The sequence below is a fragment of the Oxyura jamaicensis genome, chromosome 23 (assembly GCF_011077185.1).
Source record: "Oxyura jamaicensis isolate SHBP4307 breed ruddy duck chromosome 23, BPBGC_Ojam_1.0, whole genome shotgun sequence".
NCBI lineage: Eukaryota > Metazoa > Chordata > Aves > Anseriformes > Anatidae > Oxyura > Oxyura jamaicensis.
The window spans coordinates 4147620-4168077 of NC_048915.1; the positions used below are offsets into that span (position 1 = coordinate 4147620).

A 20458-nucleotide genomic window follows, 5' to 3' on the forward strand; every position below is an offset into this window, starting at 1 on the left:
CCCCCCTGCTGCTGCGGCGCGGAGCAAGTGCTGAGCGCATCGGTGCGGGTGCGTGCGGGTGTGCGCGTGTACGTGTGTGTGCGCCTGTGTGTGCGCGTGTCTCTGTGTGTGTGCGCGTGTCTGTGTGTGCGCGCGTGTCTCTGTGTGTGTGTGTGTGTGTGTGTGTGTGTGTGTGTGTGTGTGTGCCCGCGTGTGCACGCTCCGCGCCGGGGCTTTGTGCGAGCTGCGCGCAGCAGCGGTAGGAGGGGACAGAGCCGCTCCGCACCGCACCGGCAGCCCCGGCTCCGCAGGTGCCTCCCGACCGCCACCGGCACCGGCCCCGGCCCCGGCGGGACGGGCGCCCTACGATGAGCCCCGGGCCGGAGCCCCCTGCCCCGCTGCCCCTGGGGCCGTAGGGCCGAGCCCCTACCCCCCCCCCTCCCCCCCGCCCCAGTCCCCCCCCGACGATGCCCCGGCTCTGGGCGGCTCTGGGCGGCGTGCTCTGGGAGTACTGCGCTGCGCTCCTGCTTGGCGGCTTCTGGGGCCAGGGCTCGCAGGGGATGCCGCATGTCATCCGCATCGGTAAGGGGCACCGGGGGGTGCTGGGGGGCTGCGGCCCGGGGGGGGGGGGGGGCGGGGAGGGGGCATGGGGACACGGGGGGACACGGGGCAGCCGCCCGGTGCCCGGAGCAGAGCTGGGGGGGCTCGGCCCCTGGCAGGGGGCGCGGGGTGAAAGGCTGGGGAGGGAGCTGGGAGTGGGGAGAGGAGCGCTGGGGGCTCCTGGAGAAGGGGTGCGGAGCTCCCGGAGACGGGGTGCTGTGCCCGGTGCGAGAATGGGGGTGCCGTGCCCCCCGAGAAAGGGATGCTGTGCTCCTGGAAATGGGGATGCTGTGCTCCCGGGGAAAGGGGTGCCGTGCGCCTGGACGGGGGGATGCTGTGCTTTGGAGAAGGGGGTGTTGTGTCCCCGAGAAGAGGGTGCTGTGCCCTCAAGAAGGGGATGCCGTGCCCCTGGACAAGGGGGTGCTGTGTTGCAGAGAAGGGGACGCTGTGCTCCCAGAGAAAAGGGTGCTGCGCCCTGGAGAAAGGGGTGCTGTGCCCCCAAGATGGGGATGCTGTGTTGTTGAGAAGGGGGTGCCATGCCGCGGAGAAGGGGGTGCTGTGCCCTGGAGATTGGGATGCTGTGCTGCAGAGAAGGGGGTGCTGTGCCCCCAAGCAGGGGGTGCTGTGCCCCCAAGCAGGGGGTGCTGTGCCAGTGCAAGGAGCGTGCTGTGCGGCTGTGCGAGAGGTGTCAAGGCTGCTGTGACAGTGGTGCTGAGCAGAGGTGCAAGGCCAGGAGCAGCCCCCGGCCGCAGGGTCCTGCCGTGGGGTCCGTGCACCCAGCACGAGGCTCGGGCAGCGCTGGGGGCCGAGGCACGGAGCCCCGCAGCAGGAGGGTGCCAGCGGCTGCCTTTGCCGCAGCCGCTGCTGGGGGCCAGGCATTTTTCATTAAATTGCTGAGGTTCTGGGAAAATTTAATTTTTAATAATGTTACATAAAGTAATTGCACAGATAACAGCTCGGGAAAGAGTCTGCGATCTTTCTTTTCTCTAATTAAAGTAGATTCTTAAGTGTGTCACGTAAAGAAAGTCTGATTTCCAGCTCCAGCACCTCGCCAGCAGCGCGCGTTCCCGGGGATTTGCTGCCTGCCCAGAAACGCCGAGGACGGCTTTACCTGCCTGCTCGGGGAGCAAATCCTAAGCCAGGGAAACAAGTGGAAAACGGAGAGATGTCTGAGTATGCTTGAGGGAAAAAACGGATCTGATTTATCCTGGTGCAACTACACGGCAGCCCGGGGAAAGGCAGGAAGAGAAAACGGAGCGCCCTGTGGGGCAGCTGCTGGCTGGCGAGGTGCTGTCACCCCTAGGAGGGCTCCGAGGGGGCGCGTGGCCCAGAGCAGCTCACGGACGAGGGCCCGAGCCCCACAGGGTGACCATCTGCTCCCCCCCAGGCTTCTGCCTGGGGTGCTCTGCCCACAGACGCGGTGCTGTGCGCGCTGCACCACCACCGATCACGGCCGGACCTGCCTGTGGGGGCCCCGGGGCCGCCCAACTTCCCGCGGTGCCCAGCTGCTCGCTGTGCTCGCCCAGACGCTGGGGCTGCTGGAGGCATTTCGGGTGACAGACATCCCCTTCTCCTCAAAAAGCCCCCGCTGCCACAGCCGGGGTGCCGCAGCGGCGCTGTGCAAGCAGGGGACGGAGGCGTCCCCACGGTCCCCTTGCTCTGTCACCCACCCGGCGCTGCCGGCCCCACCGAGACCCCCGTGGCCGTGCTCTCAGTCAGCGGAGCCCCCCGGTGGGCTCAGTGCCAGCGGGGTTTCTGTAGCGCAGGAGGGTGGGAGGAAGGAGAGCACCCATGGGGAAGGGGAGCGGGGCTGTGTCTGCTTTCGGTGTGGCCGCGCTGGGCCTGGCGCTGCAGGAGGGGAGCGCGGGGCGGCGGAGCAAGCGGCTGCTCGGAGGGGGCCAGGGTGAAGTCAAGAGTGGCGGTGCCGAGACCCCTGCGAGCACCACCACGGCTCGAGGGGGGCGGTGGGGGCCAGGAGGAGCCCCGAGGCTCTGTTCAGCCTCCCTTGTCCTGCAGACGGATGGTCTGGCAGGGCTCAAGGCAGTCGCACGGACGGACAGAGGAGCGCTCAGCACTGACACTGCCGCCAGCCCTGCCCCGAGATCAGGCGGGCGCTGCAGCCCCGCTCCCCATCCCGGTGGGCTCCGGGGGGGCTCACGCCGGTGCTGAGGCCACACAGGAGGAGGGCCGGGCTCTGTGCACCCCTCGCTGCTCCGGCTGCCTGCCCAGGGCAGCATCAGGCCCCCGCTGCGGCGGCACCACTCGCTTCAGCTTGGAGAAACAACGGCAAATCGAGTCCCCGAGGCAGCCAGCCCTCGTCAGGAGGGAGAGCAGGGACCTAAAGGCTGGGGGGAAGCTCTCGGTGGGGCTGCAGGGAGCTCTGCGTTCACCTGTGCTCTCGGCTACAGCTGGAATAATGCTGACCTCTCTCTCAGTTGGCTGGGAAATTGCAGCTTTGCCCCCCCCCCCCCATTAATTTGTGCAAAGCTGCCCCGGCTTTCAAGTAATTCGTTTAATTATTAGGTTATGCCAAGAAGCGGGAACAATTGCAGGAGAATTGTTTCAAAACGGCAAATTAAAGCAGAGGGAAAACAGGTAACTTTTCAAAGCGCCCTTTTTTCTCTGTGAAGCTGACTATTAAAATAAATACAGCGGCGTGGTTTTTTTTTTCTGCAGGAGATAACTAAGAAAGGAAAGGGAAAGCCAAAAGCACCCTTTTTCTCAGAAGTAAAATATAAATATTTCAGCTACACATCTAAACATAATCTACACGTACAAAGGAACCCTCTGCCTCATTGCTGGATATATTTTTTTGGCTAATAAGTAGGAGTTTGTGTCTGAAGCTTGCTCAACAGCTGTTTAATTATTATGCAATCTGCTAAATATTTGAGAACGCCGATCAGAACACAGCACCCAGGTCTGCGCCATGCTCCCGGTGCTCGGTCTGGCGCTGTGTTATCCCGGTATAAAGATGGCTAAGTAAGGATGGGAACGGAGTTACTTCAGGTTTACACCGCCGTGGCTGGGAGCGTTACTCCGCGTTTACACCACTGCGAGCAGGCTGCGATCCTGCCAGTGAGACCTGCTGGATTATACCCGTTACAAGCGCCGCACCGAGCGGCTGGGTATTTGCAGTATCATCCCCTCGGTGAGCACAAGGTGCCTGCTCTACCCACGCCTGCTGATCTCACCTCCCTCCTGCTCAGGAGGTGGCAGTGGGACCCCCACGGGACAGCCGGGGGCTCGGTGCCATTCTGCAGCCCCCAGCACGGCGCTGGGGAAGGCCTGGGGTGGGCGTCACGCTCCCCGCCCGGAGGCTTGGCGTTGGATGGTGCCGCGATCCCGAGCGCCCAGCTCTGCCGAGGCGCCACCAGAAAAGGCTCGGCGCCGTGACGGATGGCCCGCGAGCAAAATGCACGCGCGGATCAGACGCGTGCCAGCGGCGTGAGATTAATAAGCGATTGTAAAACCAGACCGCGGGGGCAGCCCGCCCCATTCCACCGCTCGTGTGTGATCTTTGGGGCTGTTTGCACTCGGGAGTTGACGCCCGAGCGGCGCAGCCCGGCTCTCAGCGCTTCCCTCCCCGCGGAGGCAGCAGCAGCGGTGGCCACACGCGGCCCCCAGCGGGTCCGGCTCCGTGGTCCCCCCAGCCCTGCACCCCCTCGCCCTTGCTCTGCTGGAGAAGCTTGGCCTGGAAGAGATTTCATTTTGCTTTCTACTTTTTTAAAAGGAGCCACCTGCACCTCGGGCTTTTTTCTTTTTTTTGCCTTTTTTTTTGCTTTTTGTTGTTGTTTGCTATTTTGCTCTGGTTGGTTGATTGTTTTTTTCATTTGTTTCCTAAGATTGTATCGCTGCTGCTGTTTGTGACAATAATCGTGCATCACGAGGCTCTGAAATTCCCCCTCTCGCCTCGCTGAAGGCTCCAAGCACGGGGCTGGGCTGCGGCCGAGCTTCAGCCGAGCAGCCCCGCGCGGGGCCGTGCTGGGTTTGGTGCCGGCTGTCTCCTTCGAAGCTGCGTTTGCCCAGGGAAGGGGTCAGGGCATCGATTGTTTGTGTGATTTGCAAGTAACGCAGAAAAGACAATCAAATTGCATCAGAGTCAGTGCGGAAAAAAGGCATTGATTATTTTGTAGGAATAGAAAACAAATTCTGCGGGTGGTAATCCTCCTCGGTGAGACTGGCTTTTCGGAGGCTCGTTCTGCCTGCCTGGAATTTTATTTTGCCATCACCTTCCCACACTCTGCAAATGAAGTTTCACGTAAAAAGACAAAGCCAGGCTTTTCCAGGCTGAAAAAGGCACTGGCCAAGGGTTCGGGACCGCAGTGTCCCCACGGTGGGGTGCCAGGAGCCCCAGGTGGGATCAGAATTTGGAGCACGAGTGCCCAGAGGGGGGCTGGGGCTGAGCTGCAGAGCATCGGGACCCCTCCTGCCACTTGTGGGGTCAAGTGCTCACATGGGTTTCTTTGGGATTCTGCTTTCTGCACGATCACTGCTGTGAGAAAAGTGCTTTTTTTTTTTCTTTTTTCTCATTTTTTTTTTTCCTTTCCTATTTTTACATCACTCAATTGCCTCTGTGGCTTCTGCAAAATTTCGGTTTGTACTCCCGTGGCCGTACACCCCCTGCTCCGGCACTTGGTGGCTGATGAAGTTATTTCAGGTCATGAGATGCTTTGTGTGTCAGATAACGTATTCGAGTAATTTCAGCAGGATATAAGGACGGCAGTGTAAATTGTTTGGTGGTAAATTAATTCTGAATACATTTGAATAACAATGCTACCTCTTTATCGCAGAATAGTCTAATTATTTGATCTTGGCATCCTCTTGAGAACTTCATGCAGGAAATTAAGATCAAACCGCACAGCAGAAAAAAAAAGAGCCCCTCATTCATGCTGGGGGAAGGAGTGCCGCCAAAATACACAGCGCTGCTTAGTGCTGGGCTGCTTCCTCAGCCACAGCGCGTGCTTTCTCCCGGCCGCGTGCCCAAAACCTGCAGACTTCTGTAGAATTTTGGGGCTGGGGGAGTCTCGTGGGGGTGTGGGTGTGCAGGGAGCCTCCCTGATCCCTCCGTGCTGCCGGGAGCCCCGCACGCAGGCGGCTCCACAATGAAGCCCCACGCTCGCCCCGCGCTGCCGCTCTCTGCCTCGTCACCAGCAGGTGCAAATCCTGAAATCCACTGCTCGGCACCTCATTTCTCCGTCGTTCTTACCGACGAGGCCAAATGGAGGCTGGTACCTCGGGAAGATTTTTTGGTAAAGCTTTCAAGGCACCATCCCGCAGAGGATGATACGGAAGGTATCGGAGCAAAGCTTGTCTCCCGTTGGAAGCGAAGCGCTCCTCGGGCACGGCTCGGCAGCCTCGCCAACTTCGCAATCCCAACGAAATGCGGCTCTTTCCTCTCCCGGCGCCGGGCCCCGCAGCAGCAGAGGGCACTGTTCCTCGCCGCTCCTGCGGCTGCAGGTGGGAGGCAGCCGCCTCGCTGGCCACCCTCCTGCCAGCTCCTGGGCGCTGCTCGCCTGTGCCAGAGGAGCCGCTTCTCCAGGGCGGCTCGGGGAGACACAACGCCAAGGGAAGCCCGGCACCACGCAGGCTGGCTGTAGCGAGCGTTAAGCCTCCTAATCCGGTGTATTGCATTTCTCCGCCCGTTACGCCGTGCAATCTTCTTTCCCTCTTTCTGGCTGGAGGTTTAATGGGATGCTGTCTAGACTCCTTGTTTTTTTTTTTTTCCCCTTTGCATAGTTAGAAACCGGCGTGGTGGAAGTCTCTGGGCAAGGCAGAAAGCAAGCAGAAAGCACCAGAACCTGATGGGTGTGGGGGGAGAGGGGCAAACGATGAAGAGGAGCTGGGGGCTGACGGCGAGGCTAAAAGCTCCGCTACTGGCGATGCTGCCAAGCAGAATACATGTGAAACGAGCAGTGCCGGCTGGCACAGAGCCGTGAGAATTTCAGCTGCCGCGGCTCTGCAGAGGCTGCTGTTAGCGGGGGCTGCACGGGCGGCCGCGACGATCTGCTGCTGAACAGCGCGGGCTCGGGGGCCCAACGCGGGGCTGTGTTTTCAGGCAGGGATGGTCTCGTTTTGGACTGATGTAGAGGGGATCCAAGCATGACGCGGCTGCACGTGCTGCCCGTGTTCCTTATCAGTAAGACCAGATAACGTGCTGGTGTTTAGTGCTCCTAATAAAGCCCCAGATAGATCCAGGTCATCGCTGCGAGAAGGAGCCACCTTGCCCACGGCTCCTTGAAGCGCAGCCTGGCCTTCTTGCTGAAGTCACACCAAGATTAACACCAAAATGAAGAGCTTTTGCACCTTGGATTAGGTGTAGTCGGTGCAGTTACCACGTCAGCAAAGCACCCCCAGTTAGAAGTCTTTAGCCATAGACATAAACCCACTAGTATCAAGGCAATAAAGCAAACATCCCAAATTACAGAACTGCCCAGGTGAATTCCTGAATTTGGGATGAGCACCATGCTCCTCGGGGAACTGGGCACCGGGGAGCCCCGCAAGGGGCCCGCAGAGCGCCAGGTGCTCCAGTACCGAGCCCACACCAAGGCTTTCGAGGCTGATTGTTTCAATTAGCCTTCCCCATCCTCGACATCTGCAAACAGCAGCTTCAGCAGCGTTCATTAGTGCCGCTGCGGCGGTTCGGGTTATCAGGGTGGCTCGTGGTGTCCAATAAGGAATGGGAAGAGGCCATCGACTGCTCGCACGTCGGCCACGGGGTCCTCATTAGCGGTAATGACGTTTGATTGCTGCAGCACGTCCTTTGTGCAAATCAGGGCCGTGGAGGTGAACAGGCCAGCTCTTTGAACTCACCAGCGCCCAGGTGAGTAGGAACAGAAGCCGTCCTTAAAATAACGAAGCTGGTACTGCCAAAGCCAAATTTGCTTGAAGACGTGGAAGTGTGCGGCGCGAGAACCGGCGCGCGCTGTGGGCGGCTTTTCCCCCACTTTAATGACTAGATGGCTGTCATCTCTTACTTATCTCCCGGGTGAAACAGTAAATAAAATCTGGTATAACCCACAAATTTAGCTGAGTTATGACTGTCTATTGGGACTGAAGTGTTAGACTCGGTGGTTAGTTTTGCAGCGAATTCAAAGCGCTCAGAGTAAGTCACAGCAGTAATTTTGCATTCCACCCCCTGCTAGATGCCGGGCTGCCTGGGTGCAGCCTCAGGTAATTTTCCCCGGCTGCAGCAGAATTTGCATGCTGAAACAGGGCTGGTCTCGTTACAAAGAGCACATGGCTACAGCACGTGCTGAGCCCAGGACCCCAGAGCAGCTTTTCAGATTTTCGGGCTGGGCCCGCCTGGGTCCTGCCGGGGGCTGTGCTGGGGGGAGCACACCTTGCAGGCGTCCGTCCGAAATGGTGTGTCCTCGTCCCATGGTGCTGGGGGCTGGAGAAGCAGAGGGCTGCTCTCAGAGCCGTAGAAATGAAGGGTTTCTGCCAACTGAGCAGGTGCCGCTCGGTCTGAGTGTCTCTGATTCACGTCCTGCTGGAGGTGAATTATTAATCTCATATATTCTGCACAAAGACGGCTGGCATCTATCTTCTAGTAAAAACCTGAGCAGATCGAGACCATTTCCTAATGGTTTCGGTAACTATTTGCTTTCTTAAATCCATTTAAAGAGTTCTGAGAGCATAACTCTGGTGGCTGCTGGTTGGCTGACAACCTGATCACAGCGCGGGCAGTGAGAGGTTCTGCGTCCTCCAGGGTGGAATGAAGGAAAAGCTCTCCCCAAAGAGCTCGGCATCAGCTGCCACCTCGGTGCCTTCCTTGCCTTCCACCTGACGGTGTGGCCAGCAGAGTGACTTTGGCACAAATTCGTTTTCCTGCAGTTTTTGGTGTTTCAGCCGTCGGGTGCGGTGTCAGACCCCCTGCAGGACGTCCTGCAATGGTTTCCATCACCGCCAACGCTGCTGCTGTATGTGCTGACAATCACAGGCATGTCAAGACACCAGGATATGATCTAGAGGTTTTTAGAAATACCTGAGCTCTGCAAGATCCTAGTCCTGACCTGCAGAAATATCTGTATTCTTTCCTCCAGATTCCTGTTACAGGAAGTTTATCACAGACTGTTTCAAGTGCTTTTCCCCAGGGGAAGCATCCAGCCACCAGGCATTTCCTTTCTAAAGCACGGCTGTTATCTGAGCTTTTGCTGTTGTTTATTAATACTGCTGTAAGGCATTCCAACGACATGCTTTGCCTCAGTTTTTTAGAAGCGTCTCACTTCACCTGTTTCCTCCTTCTTCCCTTCGGAAGCAGATGTAAGCTCACCATGGAGAAAAAACATGAGAAAACCAGCCAGAAACAGACCCCAAAAACCTACCGGCCAGATCCCTAGAGTGACAGAGAGGCGGGTGGTTTTTCTGAGCCACTTTTCGCTTTTATTTCCCTTTATCTTCCCTTTCTGCTCCAATTCTTGTGATGCTCCTGCTTCCTCTGCCCGTCCCTTCGCTGCACCTGACCCTCTGGCCATGCATTGGTGCCGTGCATCGCGCTGCAGCGCCGAGCCCAGCTCGGGGCAGGTACAGCCACGCTCGTCTTCCCCAGGCTTTGAACCCAGGCCTTCCTGCAGCCTCGTTGCTGCCATGTTTTTGGGGCACTTCCTTGCTTTGCAGTGATCCTCCTTGGCTCCCCAGCCTGGCAGCAGGGCAGTTTGGAGTGCCCAAGGCAGGTCAGGAAGCACCGCGCAGTTTGGGGTGCCCAGGGCAGCCCGCAGCACCCCCACCTTGTCTTGCTCCACTCTCAGCACGTTTCTCCCCAAGGGAAGGGCTCGGAGCAGTCCCACGGCCCCGCACCAACGGCAGCTGCAGGCGTGGGCACTTCCCCGAGAGCCTGGGCAGGAGATGTGGGAACAGAGCATGTAGGAGCGCAAGGTGCTCCTCCTGCCCTGGATACGCAATAAAAGGCACGTGTGGTTACCCTTACACATGGAGGCGGCTTCTGTGCCTGCACGAGACAGGTGTGTAACATTTTCCCTTCCTTTTTTAACACTGGGTCCTTAGTGCAGCTGGTGATTTCTTGATTCAGTCCATTTCCTTACTGACAGAATCACAGGATCATAAAGTCAGAGCATGGGTTGGGTTGGAAGGGACCTCAAAGCCCACCCAGTCCCAGCCCCTGCCATGGGCAGGGTCCCCTCCCACCTGCCCAGGCTGCCCCAAGCCCCCCAGGCCCTGAACACCTCCAGGGACAAGGCACAATGCATTTTCATGCCCCATCAGTGCCAGAAAATCGATCCAGCTTGTGATTTTAAGTGTGCAAGAGTGCACGTATGCGTACTTGTGTATCTGTTTTCTCCCTGCACCACACCGTGTCATTGTCGGAGCAAATACAGCCTGCCTCACTGTGTTCCTCTTCCAGTGGCTTTTGTTTATGGTGTGTAAAAGAAAATCACGGCGTTCCATTACACCTTGTAAGTTTTACGGTACTTGAGAGGTTTATGCTGTATGAATGTAAAGGGCAATGCAATAATGCAAAGGGCAGTGAGACATTTTTAAGCACAGACGGGTACACAAGGAGCTGCAGAGATAAATCTGGGAGGATAATCATCCCAAAGTGTCTCTAGTGTTTATGGGATAAAAAGACATTCACTGCAAATCGTGCTCCAGGTCACTTCTGCCCTGGTTTCTGGCCCTGCTTTGCATTATAGGCTGGCTAAATTGTTCTTAATCGTGATCTCTGCCCTGGCGTGCCGCCCAGTCTCTGCTGTGTCCTGTGCCCAGTGCTCACCCCGTGGTGATGCTGCAGCTCCCCATCATGATGTGGCACGTTGGTCCTGTCCGGTTCAAGGACTTGTGCACAAGGATTGCTTTGTTGTCCTCTGTGAATGAGGAAAGGGCTCATCTAGACAATTAATGATGGGAGGAAGTCAAAATTACCACGGCTGCTGCTCACAGCTCAGATGAGAAAGAAGAGCCAGGGTTCGAAGTCTCCTCGCAGGCTGGGTGTTTGCTGCTCTGATATGGGCAGAAAAATGCCCGTGAGCACAGGTCGTGAGTTCTGGCAAAGCAGTGGCCGTACTAAAACATCAACTTCACCGCGTCTTGCTGCTCGCAGGATTTTTAAATAGTCAGTCCATGAACCCTGCCCCAATTGGAATGCTCAGAATGAGGCACTTGTAAGAAGAATACAAGACAAAATGTCAAGACGTGTGGAGGTCACGTTGAGTGGTACACACGGGTCACTGCTCCAAGTGCTTCATGCAAAGTCTCATTGGTTTCGTGAGCTCACGTCAGAACCCCCGATTTTTATGCTGTCTCCACATGCTCAGTACCTCCTGGTGCGGGGAAGGATTTTCCCTTCATTACATTCCGTTCTACCAGCCTGGCACAGAGACAGGATTTTCCTGGCCACAGCCATCTCACCACACGTTGGGAACTGAACTGCAGCCTCAAGTCCCGAGCTGAGGAGCTGCCGAAGCGGCAGCCACAGGCTGGCTCCTGGGTGCCCACCCCTGCCGATGGCAGGGGGATGGCATCGCTTCAAAGACCTCTGCGGTCTGGCTGCCATCCCTTCCTTTTCCTCCTGCAGTAATGCCATTACAACTCGAGGCTGTAAAAGGGAGGTTCTTAGTTGAAATTTCTGGTCTATAAATTCTTTAAAATCTGTTTTTCCCTTATAGGGAACAAAACCCATTTTCGTCCTCATTTTATGCACTTTTCTTCTTACAAATTTTTATTTCTGCATGATCAGGTTTTGTCGTCTTTACTTTGAAGAAATTCAAAGTGAGCTCTTGGACGTTTAGCTTCAGGGTGCTATCTAGGTCTGGCTCCTAATATTTGAATGGAAATGGGCTCTTACATTTCTTTTCCTGTTCACCTCCTACATGGGGAAAGTGTTGTCCAGAACGCGCGTTGCATGGCATTGGGTGAAGCCGGTAACATTTTTTAAATGCAGAGCTTGTCTTTGCGCAGGAACCAACTTCCATTAAGACTTAAGTTAAAATAAAAACATTGAACAAAAACAGTTCTCTGCTCTTCTAGCAGCTACCTTCAGCCCCGGGATGTGTTTCAGTAGGCAGGGCTGGGTTTGTACACGTGCCCATCTGGCTCAGTAAGGCAGCAGTTATATCCTTATGTCCACTTCTCCTTCATTTTCTTCTACATTAATACCGCGGTGGTGATTTGAGGAAAACCGTGGCACATTTCCATCTCCGCAGTGTAACTTCAGATCTTAAGTGTGGCAATCCGAGGGGTTGGCTCCGTCTCCTCCAATTAGGCAGAGAGCAATGGCATACTGGAATCTGAAACCCAGCCTGATCCGCATACCCTTCTCTCCGTATCATGGATTCCCATTTAATTTTCATACTTTCTGGAGGCAATGCCAACCTGATTAGCTTCCCCCCTCGTCCCTTCTCATCCCCCTGCCGACTGCTGGGCCACAAGGAAGCCGACGACATTTATCTGGGGCTTGCCCAAGGGGATTTGTCGCTCAGCCCTGCACAATCAACCTCCACTTCCCTCCCACAACACCCCTTCAGTTTGAACATCAAGCTCCAGCCCTCCCCCTCTGGCCTCAAAAGCAGAGGGAAGAAATTCATACAGTTGAAATCCTGGACAAGCTGTGCTTTCTCCTATTTTAGGACAAAATAAATTAAAAAATGCATTCACAGGCTCCTTAGCACTGGTTGGGAGTTTTGCTTATTGCCAATGGCTGGAAAGAAAGCGCCCACTGTGCCCTGGGTTCCTACAGATCCTGAGGGGTTTGGTCCCACTGGTCTGGAACGAGCTGCTGCCTCCGGCCCCGGGCTCTGGCTCCATCTCTGTAGGGGAATTTCTCCCCCAGTCCCACAACCACATGGCCCCAGAGTCAGATCTGTGCTTTAGGGTTAGGGTTGGGTTAGGCTCAGGGTTAGGGTCAGGGTTGAAGCGCATTACTGAGGTCACTCTGTGCACTCACAGACCTCCGTGTGCTCTGCGAGTGTTTGTGGGAAAGCCTATTTTGGTGTGAATTATGAAGTTTATGCCAACAGGATTGCACTTCGTAAATCGTTACAACAGCCGCATTTTGAAAGAAAGCACAGAGAAAATCGAGTAATAAAACTTACTATCGAGGGAGCGGACTTGTGGGTCCTGGAAAGAATTCTTGTCCAAGGGTTGTTTATGATCATTACAAAATAAAATGTGTTTTTGCATTGTTATTGCTAGCAAATTACCTGTAACCCCACTAGGGAACTAATAATTTCTCCTTTGTGGCCATGCTACTTCGATTTGATTTTTTTTTCTTTATACATTTTTCTGACCAGTTAAGCCATCACTTTTGATTGAAAATAATAATTATTTCTCAGTGGTCAGGATGCCAAAGGGTTAACCACCCTTCGATTTCAGCTGGCAAAACCGAGGCGCTGACAGTGATGGATGTCAAGGGGGGAACGGTCGGTGGTGTCCGTGCTGTTTTTTCTCTGGTTTGCTTTAGTGGTGCTAACGGCCTCTAATGGGGAGCACGGATTATTTATGTTCTTCAGCACTTCCTCATTAATCTCACAGTGTACGTGGTTCGGAGATTCCTGATTTCTTGGTTTCTTAGTTAGCATTACACACTCAACGAGTGCTGGAAATGACCTCGGGAAGTGCAATCCATTTGGATTCCCATTTGGAAGTAAAATGATGCGAGAATGGCCTTTGGAATCGTGGCATCAAAGCCTCACCTGAGATCAACAGTTGTGGGAATAATTAACTGTGAGAGGCGAGTGAGGACGATGCACGACCGATGCCCAGGGTGGCAACATGGTGGCGACCTCCCCGAAATCCCTCTGCATGCCAGAGGGGATCTGTCAGGAATACAAGGGAAATCACAGCTGGAGCAGAGCAGGATGGAACTCCAGCAGCTCTTGCCCTGTTTCCCTGTCCAGAACATGCCGGGGATTTTCCTACAGCCACTGTCCCAGGGGCAGAAGCCCATGCCCACGCCGCGAGCATCTCCTCCAAGGAGCCGGGACGGACCCACGCGCACCCCGTTCCTTCTCCGGGCGCTGGTAGTTGGCTGCAATAACCCTGCCTGCAAAAAGCAGCAGGAAGCTCAAGATCAACCTGAATATGAAGGTTAAGCGAGTCCTAAATTATTCATTGCCATGGTTACCGGGATGATTACACCTGTTGTTTTTGACATGCTACCTCGCCAGGTCCCCCCGGCGCAAGGTGGTGGCAGGGGACCGTGGCCCCTGCACCCCCTGAGCTGCCCGCAGCCCCCAGACCCACGCACCCTGGGCACGCGCTGCCACGTCCACGAGGTGCTGCCCATGGCAGGGACAAAACCAGCCCATGACTAATTGCATCTCTGATGGCAACACAGCGATTTGTTAGAGCTGCATTTCCTTTACAGCCTTTCAAAGCCTTATTTTTAGAAAAGTATTTTTTGATCTTTCGCTAGCTCTCGTTGCGCGCTGTACCAGGCTCCCCGCGTGGCTTTCAACAAATGACTTTGCTCTTCTGGGCTTCAACTCCATGCTTGCAGAAGAGGGCTAAGCCCACTCCTTGCTCCTCTGGGCTCTTGGAATTGGGGGGTTTAAGGCCTGTGATGTGTGCGTGAAAATAGCTGAGGCTTTGGGGTCTCGGAGGCAGAGCAAGTAGACGGGAGCAGGCACAACCCTATTAAAGTGGTGAAATAAGGAGATTGCAACCCGGAACTCTCTCAGTTGAGTCATTTTGGAAAAAAAATAAAAATAAACATGTATCCTAAATATGCTTTACTGCTTATTTAATGTAGATTTTAAAAGTTGTTTATTGAAATTTAACAACTGTTTACTCAATATAGGACTGTAAAGCCTGAAAAACATACTCTTAATAATCCCTTGGTATTTAAGTAATGTACAATAGCGTGTGCTATTACATCCCAATTAACTCCCTATTTGAGACACTTCATTAAAAAGGAGGCCTGCTTTAAAGAAAAGTTAAAAAATCATTAAAGGATCATCGGCTCCCCATCACTTGGCTCCCCCCCAAGGTGCAGGGTTCTCCCCGCCGGTGCCACGCGTGCCCTGCAGCAGAGCGTGGGGCTGAGCGGTGCCGGGGCAGCCCGGCGGGGGCTGTCCTCGGGCACAGCCAGGAGACCGGCCTCTGCAGGGCTGGGGTGGGGGCTGGCAGCCAAGGCAGTGGCCTCGTGTTGCCCTCGGGCCCTGGAGGCTGCCCCCTGCCCTGTAAAGGATGGCCTCGACCCCATGGAGCAGCAGGGACGAGGTGTGGGCAGAAGGAGGTCGCGGCGCGGATTGTTTTACGCTTTCTGGATGCCAGAGCTCTGCAGGGACTGGAATAATCCCGCTGGGGTGTGCTAAGGTTAAGAACGCCCCGCAGAAACAGCAACAGCAGCTTTGGCTTTATCAATGTCATGGGCCACAGCACGAGGCCACCCCCCTGCAGGACGCAGCCACCAGCCTCGCGGCCCCTTTTCTGTGCCAGGAGCGCTGCTGCGGAGGAGCAATCTTGGAAGCTGCACCAAGGCCACAATACGGCGTGGTATTTATGGGAACCTTGGAAATTCTGCACTGCTGACGCCCCCGTTGGGTGCCCGAATGGTGCCCTGCCCTGACCTCCCCTGCAGCTGGTAAAAATCAAGCTGGCAAACAGGGGTACCCCCGTATCCTTATCCTGCCCTGTGCCGGCCCTCCCTGGGCAGCCCGTGTTAGCCGGAGCCCTCGGGACGTTTCTGTCTGCAGACAGCTGCTTGCCATCCAGCCAAGAGGCTTCTCCTGCCTCTCTGGCAGAAAAAAATCCAGCCCCCCTCTAATTCCGGCGTGTTTGAAATGAGAAGTGACAATAGCTTTGTGCTAGCTCCCCAGCATGATGCGATGTTCATTTGTCTAAGTGCATTTTTTGGTTTTAATTATCAGCCTGAGATTCACAACTAGGAGTATGGGGGCCCCACAAGGCATGCCTGACTGCCTCAAGGATGAAGTTTGTTTGCTCATTCAAGTGCTTAAATAGAGCTCTTAATTGTGTGCCTGATACTACAGCACAATGCAAGAAAGGGGAAGGACGGGGGAGTGGGAGCCAGGAGCCCCAGGTGCAAGTCCCAGCCCTGACGGAGACCCTGGGTAAAGCCACAGCAGACCCGCACGCTGCACCCACCCCGAGCCCTGCAGATAATGTCCTGGTCCCAGCTCAGTGCTGCTTGACCAGAGGTTTACAACCACGGTGCCACTTCTAGAGAGAGCCCACGTCCCCGTTTCCTCCTGGAGGCAGACGCAATAAGAGACGCGTCTGCCACGGGGCAGCTCGCTGGATTTTGCAGGGGATTGAGGCCAGCCCCGGTTTATGAGCAGCCCACTGACACCGCGCGTACAAACCCTCATAAAAACCCTGCTCTCCCCCACACAGCCCACAGCTGTATTTCATTCACGGTCTAAATCTAGTAAGAGAGCAGCAGAGATTTCAGCAGAGGAACCTCTGCTCCCCCTCCAGCGCCGGCAGCGAGGCTCCGAGGATGCCAGAGGGAAAGCCAGAAACGCCCTGCCCCTCTCTTCCCTCCCCTTCTCTTCTCTGGGACGCTTGGGGTCCGGAGAAAAGCACCTTCAAAGTGAAAGGGAAATGCAAACATCCACTCCTTTTGGGTGTTGTTGTTGTTCCAACCCCTTTAAAATAATGTTTGGATTTCGTGTATTGCTAATTACATACACTGGTGTTCTGCGGTATTTAATGCCAGCCGGTGATGGATGCTCTGTAATCTTATATAAGAGAGAGCACATTTGTTTTCTAAGGCTAACTGCACACAATCTGTTATTGTATAGTGCTGAATACTTCGAGGGTTGGTGCCTTTCAGCGTGGAGCATAAAAGCCAGGCCTCCCTGACAATAACCTTCATTAATCAGGCCTCCCTAGTCCGTGAGCGCCGGCGACCACGACGTCTCCTTTGTATGGCAAAGCTTGCTAGGATCCCACTTAGAAAAACCTCCCCCCGATCTTCCATTCTTTTATTTTTCTTTATTTGCTTTGGGTGGGAAAACATCCTCCCGGTCCCTCAGCCAGCGTTTCAGTTGTGTCCCCAACGTGGCAGAATCGCTTCTGCTTTTTGACGACCAGGCAGCTTCAGGGGGGGAGGGCAACGCAGCTGCAACTTGCTGCGAGGAGCGAACCTCACTCACAGCGGATCCAGCTTCTTTTGTTTTTCACAAGAGCTGTGGAGTGTTCCAGAGCTTTAAAAAATACGGCCACTTCTCCAGGCTCCTGAAACATAGGTTCAGGGGAGAGGTGTTCTGAAGGCTTTCAAGAGAGTTGGAGGCGCAAGCCAAGATCGCAGGGAGCTGTGCCAGCGTCCCGCGGGACAGCGGGGTAAGCTCTGGCAGGAACCTCACCTTCGGTGCCTCTCCTCTAGTGAGGGACTGGGTTTAGTGGGTGATGGTGGTGGCAGGGGGGTTTCTGGACCAGATGATCTTGGAGGGCTCTTCCAACCTTATTCTGCGATTCTCCGGCTTGTCCTGGAGTCCACAGCCGTGCTTTTAGGTATAGCCCGAAGTCGCTCTGAAAATCACGGTATTTAGGACCACTCGAAAATGAGCCTGCTTGTACTGAGGTGCCTGGATCTGCAGGGGATATTGAGGTGCCCGAACACGTACCATCAACAGGAGCACTTGCTGCCAGCCCCCGGAGAAAGGGAAAGGATGCACGAGGAGGGGCACTCGCAGCGCCTGGGATGGAGGCTTCAGTCATGAGGCTGAGGCTCTGGCTTTGAGGAGCAGGACTCGCCACGATGATTTAAAGCAATTTGGGAAAACAACAACAAAAAACAGCAATCAAACAAGCTCTGGCTGCAGCTGAGCAGTTCTGACTTGGGCAGTCTGTAAGCCCGACCTCATCCCGGCAGTATTTTTCTCTGCGAGCCAGCCTCCGCGGTCCTTGCCTGTTCTTGAAGGGCAGCTCCTCCGCGCAGGCAGAGCGAGCTGCTAGCCAAAATGACGCTAATTATTAGGCTGTGTCGGAGCAACTCAGAAAGTTGCTACTAACAGCTATCTCGTGCCATTCCCATCAGCAGAGCTTCAGCTTTAACTGCTAACTCGGGCTTAGAAAGAGCAGTTGGCTTCCAGCTCGGAGCCCGCGCAGTCGCTCTCCCAGGTTTCGAGATGCAGGGAAAGTTTTTGGGTGATTTTTTTTTTCTTTTCTTTCTTCTTTTTTTTTTTTGCACTGTACGTTTCAAATGCTTCATTGTCAAACTGGTTAAAGGCCCTTATTTATAAAATGTGTGCGTCTCTTTCAGCTTAACTGAAAAGGCATTAAAATAACTGCAGCTGTGGAAAGAATAATTGCAGCGAGATTTTGTCAAGGACTCTCTTGTCTGATGTTGCCATCTGTGACATGGTGAATGCAAAGATCATTTTAAACATAGGCAGTTAATGTAGAGAATAATTTGAGAGCTTTAGATATTTATGGTAAATTATTTAACTTTATAGTTGGGTTTTATGGCCTCATTATTCCATGTAGGAAGGATCTCTGCATTCGCTGTTGTTCTGCACTTTGATTTTCACTTTGTGATGGAGAAGTACACCGCGGTGAAAGGAACACTTCACGCGTTTCCGAAATGTTTCAAGGAGACATCGTATTAATCAGATTATTTTCATGCTCTTCACTATCATCCTTGGTATTTTTTAAAAAACCTTCGGGGAAGGATGTTGTTATTGACCAGGTGTTAATAGTCAGCCCTTCAAGCACGGCCGGCGACAGGGGCTTGTGAACACCCCATTTTCACATCTCCCAGCTCCTGGAATATTTTGGGTTTTGGACTCCCATGAGGACATTGCCGCATTATTTCCTTCACCAAGCCCCTAACTGCCAAATTAAGGGCAGGCTGCCGTGTTGGCAGAGAGGAGCTGGCTGCCAGAAACAAAGCAAAAGGGGAATTTGGCTTTCCTGATACGCGCTGCTCCGTCAGCGGGGCTCAGGCTGGAGGGAAGCCGGCTGTGCTAATTAATTAAATTAGGGCGCGAGCAGCCCGTGGGGGCCAGCTCCTGCACGGGGCGCTGGGCGCTGCTGTGCTCCCAGGGCTCTTCTGTCGCCTGCCGCCACTTCCCGAGATGGGGCAGCAGCCTCCAGGGGAGCTCCCCCTGCCCGTGCACCCTCCGTGCCGCTCTCAGCGAGGTTTTGGCCACTCTCCCCAGCCGGCTGCCTCTGCCCAGCAGGCCGTATACACATACACACATACAGAAAGTGAGTGAGTGGCTTTTAATGTGCGGCTGGGAGGATGTTTCTGCTGACTGAGGACGAGGTTTGCTCCTTCTGGGAGGCTTAATGTGGCTACATGCGAAAAGCAGCGCTTCCCTCGGCCCTGCTGCAGGTCGTGTCCTTAACCTCGCCGTGCCTCCCCCCGAGCTCCCGTGCCAGGCTCCTGCTGCAGCTCCGCAAGCCCAAAGACGTCCAAGACATCACAGAAGCCTTTTAGCAGATGTGAACTTTACAGAGAAATTCAGGCCATCTTGCTGGATGCTGAAGTTGTGCGGCTGCAGCCCTTGCCTGACCTCCTTTGGGACTTCTGAAATGTAAATGGGATGGGGAAGAAAGTGCCCTTTTCCGCCCTGCTGCCTTCAGCACCGGCTCCAAGCGTGCCTGTGGATAACAGTTATTTTGTGGTGGAGAGGGTGGGCAGCTCCACAAACCATCCAAGCACTCAGCGACTGCCAGAGGTGGGCAGGGGAAGGAAGGAAACTTCCCCACTTGCCCTCAGCTGTGTTGGTGACACGAGGAAACCTCCGGAGCCCTGCTTTCCTCTCCAGGCTGTAAAGGAGTCGATGTCACATCTGGCTCCGTCTTCTCCATTGTAGTACTGAAAACCAGGCAGCCAGCTCCACCCGCTAGGTACCTAACTTCAGATGCAAATATCTGAGAACACGTGAAGGAAGGTCTGAAGAACAGCATTTGTGAAGCCCTGGAAGTCTGGCACTGCCAGGGGTGGGAGCCGAGGTTTGTTTAAAGGAGCAGTGACTGTGTGAGCACAGGTCTCTTGCACTGTTTGGTAAATTTTGGTAATTTGTGTATTGCTGGAAACCTGCCCTGCACACAAAGCACTCAGCAAGCAGTTCTCCACCAGCCACTGCCTCCTTGTGCTGCAGCGGGTAAATAAGCATGGTTTAAACACAACTTCTCCCAGAGCAGATGTGCCGGCTGCTTACACCCCAGTATTTCACATCCTCCTCTGCATCACCTTCCCCTGTGTGCCGGGCCAGGGGAGGTGCTCCTGTCCCACAGCCCCTGGTGCTGGCCGGGGAGCCCCAAATCACCCGTGGGACCCACACCCTGCTGGAGCTGCCAGAACCCCAGGCAACGAACACAGAGGCAAAAGCTGCAGCGATCGTGGGTTCCAAGAGGTTGGTTTAGTGATGGGAATGTAGAGGCCAAGGAAACATCTCCGGGCAGCAAAATGTACTCATTGAGTGTGTGCTTCTCTTGCTTGGCGTCCTTCAGTGCATGCAAGACCAAAGTCTCCAGCCTTTGTCAGGTGAGACAGCTTCACTCTGTGTGTCGGCAAGGCTCCGGCATTACTTGGATTGATGGCAGAGCAGCCGGGAGCCGGCACTTGTTCATCAAGGGCTGCTTTCTGCTACCTCCCAGTTTGGGTATATAAAGAGGAAAATCTACGAGGTGTTTGCTCCGCCTGTGTGGAATGAGAGGCCCTGGCGATGGATCGAGATGTGCAGAGCTGCCTCCCCCTGCCCGGCTCGCGTGTGCACAGCCCAGGGGGGCGGAAATCTCCCCTGCCTACTGAATCGGCGTTTGTTTGCAGCCGGCTCAGCCCGTCAAGTGAAGATACCCTTGGCTCTTTTTAACACAGCGCTGCTTAAAGATCTGTCTTATGGGAAAAGCCCTTCTCTGAAGATCATAGAAGCCCGGCCCCGCGGGGCTCTGCCAGCGGCATAGGCTCCTTTTGTCCATACGTTTCTTTTCTCGGTGCATAAAGGCA

The 20458-nt window shown here is 54.9% G+C and overlaps 1 protein-coding gene across 1 annotated transcript in view; it reads left to right on the plus strand.

Moving 5' to 3' along the window:
• Positions 1–124: 124 nt before the first annotated feature.
• The window catches only part of GRIK3 (glutamate ionotropic receptor kainate type subunit 3), a 107408-nt gene continuing 87074 nt past the window's right edge, over positions 125–20458 (plus strand). The window contains exon 1 of the mRNA XM_035345689.1: positions 125–561. Within this exon, the coding sequence (XP_035201580.1) occupies positions 447–561 (115 nt within the window). The 5' untranslated portion in view covers positions 125–446. The remainder of the gene's footprint in view (positions 562–20458) is intronic.